This window comes from Sinocyclocheilus rhinocerous, unplaced genomic scaffold, assembly GCF_001515625.1.
Source record: "Sinocyclocheilus rhinocerous isolate Xijiao unplaced genomic scaffold, SAMN03320098_v1.1 scaffold430, whole genome shotgun sequence".
Lineage (NCBI taxonomy): Eukaryota > Metazoa > Chordata > Actinopteri > Cypriniformes > Cyprinidae > Sinocyclocheilus > Sinocyclocheilus rhinocerous.
Genome location: NW_015668442.1, coordinates 1,476,088 through 1,480,358, shown reverse-complemented (window position 1 = coordinate 1,480,358; position 4,271 = coordinate 1,476,088). Strand labels below are relative to the sequence as shown.

Below are 4,271 nucleotides of genomic sequence, written 5' to 3'. Positions count from 1 at the left end.
TTTTGTGTTCCTTCTCATTTTCCATTGTAACATCAGTAAATCGTAAATAACAAATGCATGTGAATTGAAATTTAATTTAAACAAATCAACCCACTGAATACACTACATAATATTTGTTCGTTATGATTTATTTTAGAAATAGAGTATAGTGATACAATGTAAAGCTTTTTGGCAGTAGTATATCATCCGTTGAACATAAAAAAAAAAAAAACTCTATAGTTTAAAACACGTGGCAAATCTGAAATGCTTTAAAATTAGATACTTTTAAGTAGGCTACTTTAATTTTGGCAAGTCAGATTTGCTTAAACCAGCTAAACAGATACAGCTACGACCGGAAACGAACAATAAATAAATTTTTCTGCCTATTATATTGTGTTTTATTAACGTCTACATCTATCCCAACCCTAAACCTACCCCTTACAATATTGCAAAAACAGTAATTATTGTTGTACAATGTGACAAAAATGATGCTATAGCCTATTGATGTGCGCATGCCCAGTAGCCGCAGCTGTATCCCTTCTAGACTTTAAGGGATAGTTCACCCAAAAATGAAAATTCTGTCATTAATTACTCACCCTCATGTCATTACAAACCCACCTCCATTCATCCGTGTGCTTTTCCTGCACGTAAACAAAGCATGTGCATGGTGCTGCTGATGTAGAACATGCATGAAAAGTCAGTTTACTACTCTTCCTCTAACCCTTTATTCCTATAAATAAATGTCTTTATTGTCATTTATTGCTCAGGCTCTTGCAGCTGATCTCATGATAAGGTGCAGAAAGGTGCTAGAGGAATCACCTGGAATCACCTCGACCTCACTCTAAACCGGCCCAACATCAGAGAGTAGAAGCCCCTCAGCATTCAAAATGCGCTGGTTGATTTTTATTTGATTCTGGTTTCATGCTGATGGTAGAAGTGTACTTTCCTGAGTTTTTAATCTATTCACAGTCTCTACAATCTACAAGGAGCAAAACTAATTACTCCCAAGTGATTAAGGAGCTGTTTTCTGTCATTCCTGGAGAGGAACGGTACAGAGATGCCGGCCCGTCCCGCTGTCGAACCTGTGCTGTGGTGGGGAACTCTGGGAACCTTTTAGGATCATACTATGGTCCTGTTATAGACAACCACGATTTTGTGTTCAGGTAAACTTTTATTTTCATGATTCTTTATAGTCAAGAAGCTAATTATGATAGAGACTATAATTTTACAATTCTGATTTCCACAGGATGAATAAGGCACCAGTTCAAGGCTATGAGAAAGACGTGGGATCCAGGACGACCCATCGTATCATGTACCCAGAAAGTGCAACCCATCTGGACAACAACACACACCTGGTGCTGTTGCCCTTCAAAACACTAGATATCCAGTGGGTCACCAGTGCTCTAACTGATGGATCTATCAAACGGTGAGAGAACATCACGAAAACAAGGTCACATTTGACCACAAAATGAAAAGAATATTATTTTTATATTATATATTTATAAATATTTTGAATAAAGAAAATTAAGCTTATTTTTACAACCCTTTTCATCACAGTTAATTTATTTTTTTCCATATTTCAGGATGCATCCTCACAATGCTTCCAGATTTATATATATTTAAATCAGCAACAATGTTTTTCTGTTTACACGTCATTAAGCCATGATGTGTAAATTGTGAATATTTCACAAATTAAGTTGAGAGGATAACCTGCATAACTCCTAGCTATGAAAGAACCAATATGACAGTGACAGTCTCTACAATCTACAAGGAACATTGGTTTTGTAAGTCATATTTTGAATGATGTGTAGATATATTTTATCGTAAATGATTTCTTGAATTGTTTTGACCCATTTTCTCTTATTGTATTACTTAACAGAACATGGTTTAAGGTTATAGACCAGCTACAAGCCAACAAGGACAAAGTAAGATCAGTATCTTCAGTTTTTTTTTTTTTTTTAACAATAAACCTTTCAATAAAAGAGTTCATTTAAAGACCTTTGAATTGACATAATTGGGCAGAAGAAAGTGCACTTTGTCTCTACAAACTTCACCAAGGAAACCTAATAGCTATGGAGACCAATGTTATGATACATAGACTATAGGCATGAGATAACTGCACGATACATTCAATGGGAATCTTTTAGCATCACCATAATACTTGCTGCTGTAAACACTTGTGCAGAAATGTTTCATTTTACATCTTAACATTTCTTTGTTTAAAAGGTGTCAGAATCCTAAAACTTGTTTTTATTATCAGGTTCTGAGTCCCAGATTTTCTCAGACTCTTTTAGACCCCTTTCTAGTTTCTAAAGTGGTTTATAATTGTTTTCTCATTCTTTCAGGTGATGGTTATGCACCCTGCTTTCATGCATTATGTGCACAATGCGTGGCTGCACATTAAGTCTCGAAGATCTTATCCATCTACAGGTTTTCTTGTGCTTATATTCGCCATGCACATTTGTGATGAGGTAAAGCTTTTAGCAGTTACTTTCTGGGGTTTGTGTGCTGTGCACTAACGTAAGTTCCTTTTGCTGATGTGTTTTTTGTTTGTTTGTTTTACTTTGCTTAGGTAAATGTGTTTGGCTTTGGTGCGAACAGTAAAGGCACCTGGCACCACTATTTCGAAAAAACACCTAAGTCTTTCAAACGCACTGGTAAACACAGTGGCGGGATTGAGTGTGAAACCATCTTAGAACTTCACAAAAGGAGGCTGATTGATCTATACACGGGGTGGTGAAAAGGATAATGACATTAAATAACACAATTATTTATTGATATTCACTTGTATTTATGATAAATACATATATTAATTTACTCTTTGTTCAAAATGTGTTTTGGCTCTGAAAAATTGTGTGTGTTTTTTTTAAACTTAAAAATGTTTAGATAGCAATGATATTGATTTTATGATTTTGCATCTCTCAGTTGGGTGTGTTTGTGTACGCAAGCAAGCAACAAACATTTTTAATGTAATTTAATGTAATGTTAACTTTCAATTCTTAACGTAAATGCAACATTTTAAAATGAAAACTGATATACTGAAGGCAACATATTAAGTGCACATATATAACATTGTTTTTCCTCCAGTCCTTTGGTGTTTTACTTGCACATGATCATAAATAGGATTGCACTATTAAACCATATGCATTCATATGTTCTTTCATTCTCTGTTAAATTCTGAAGATGAAGCTGCAATCTTCACAAGAGGCATTGTGAAATCTGCATGATGACATGTGTGAGTTATGTACCCTAGTGAAAAAATAGTATACTTAAGCACAATTTATTTGTATAACTAAATGTATTTGTGGCACACTATACATTGGTAATCTTAAAGTCTGTTAAATTGGAACAACTAATTTTGTACTAAATGCATTTTAGTTGTGCCAAAGCAGTGCTTAAGTACAACTAAAGTTGTAATAAGTATACTTGTTTGTGCTAAAGTGGAACTATTTTAAGTATACTTAAGTACACTTTAAATATCCCTTCTTGTATTTAAGTTTTGAAATGCAGAATTCACTCAGCATAAACTATATAATTATAAAAAATGCATTTTATGATGAACGCAGTAGGCAGAATAAGCGTGAGTGACGCGCCATTCCCGCATCTGCGCCTGCGCTCGCTCTCACCTCATGTTTGCGGCTGAATACAAATGATCATCATAATTAATGGACAACTAGGCTATATCAGGGAAAAGACATCAGTGCAGTCCGTCGCAAAGAAAATAAAAAGAAAAAAGCCCGAGATGAAGCCCGTGCATCACTTTCAGATAACCACGTTCATAATCCTGTGACACTTTTTTGACTGTTGACGTTAGTAACGTGTTTTAATGTCGGTAATAACTTCACCACCACCAACAACGCATCTGACTTAATATTCTAGTGTCCATGACTTAAAATGTATTATATAAAACTTAAAGTCTGTTAAATTGGAACAACTAATTTTGTACTAAATGCATTTTAGTTGTGCCAAAGCAGTGCTTAAGTACAACTAAAGTTGTAATAAATATACTTGTTTGTGCTAAAGTGGAACTATTTTAAGTCTACTTAAGTACACTTTAAATATCCCTTCTTGTATTTAAGTTTTGAAATGCAGAATTCACTCAGCATAAACTTCAAATGTATTTGAAGATGGGCACCATCCCAGCTGCTAAAAAAAATAAAAAACTTTCGTTCTATATTAATATTAATATTTATTTATGCATATGTATTTATGCATACATATGCATAAATAAAAATCTAAAGAAGAACAATAATTATATATATATATATATATATATATATAATTATAAAAAA

The 4,271-nt window shown here is 33.8% G+C and overlaps 1 protein-coding gene across 1 annotated transcript in view; it reads left to right on the top strand.

Annotated features, from left to right (window-relative positions):
- The first annotated feature begins 906 nt into the window (after positions 1-906).
- The window catches only part of LOC107734022 (CMP-N-acetylneuraminate-beta-galactosamide-alpha-2,3-sialyltransferase 1-like), a 13,628-nt gene continuing 10,263 nt past the window's right edge, over positions 907-4,271 (top strand). Inside the window, exons 1-5 of the mRNA XM_016545877.1 lie at positions 907-1,142; positions 1,226-1,405; positions 1,859-1,904; positions 2,325-2,450; positions 2,552-2,715. Coding sequence (XP_016401363.1) covers positions 907-1,142; positions 1,226-1,405; positions 1,859-1,904; positions 2,325-2,450; positions 2,552-2,715 — 752 coding nt within the window. The remainder of the gene's footprint in view (positions 1,143-1,225; positions 1,406-1,858; positions 1,905-2,324; positions 2,451-2,551; positions 2,716-4,271) is intronic.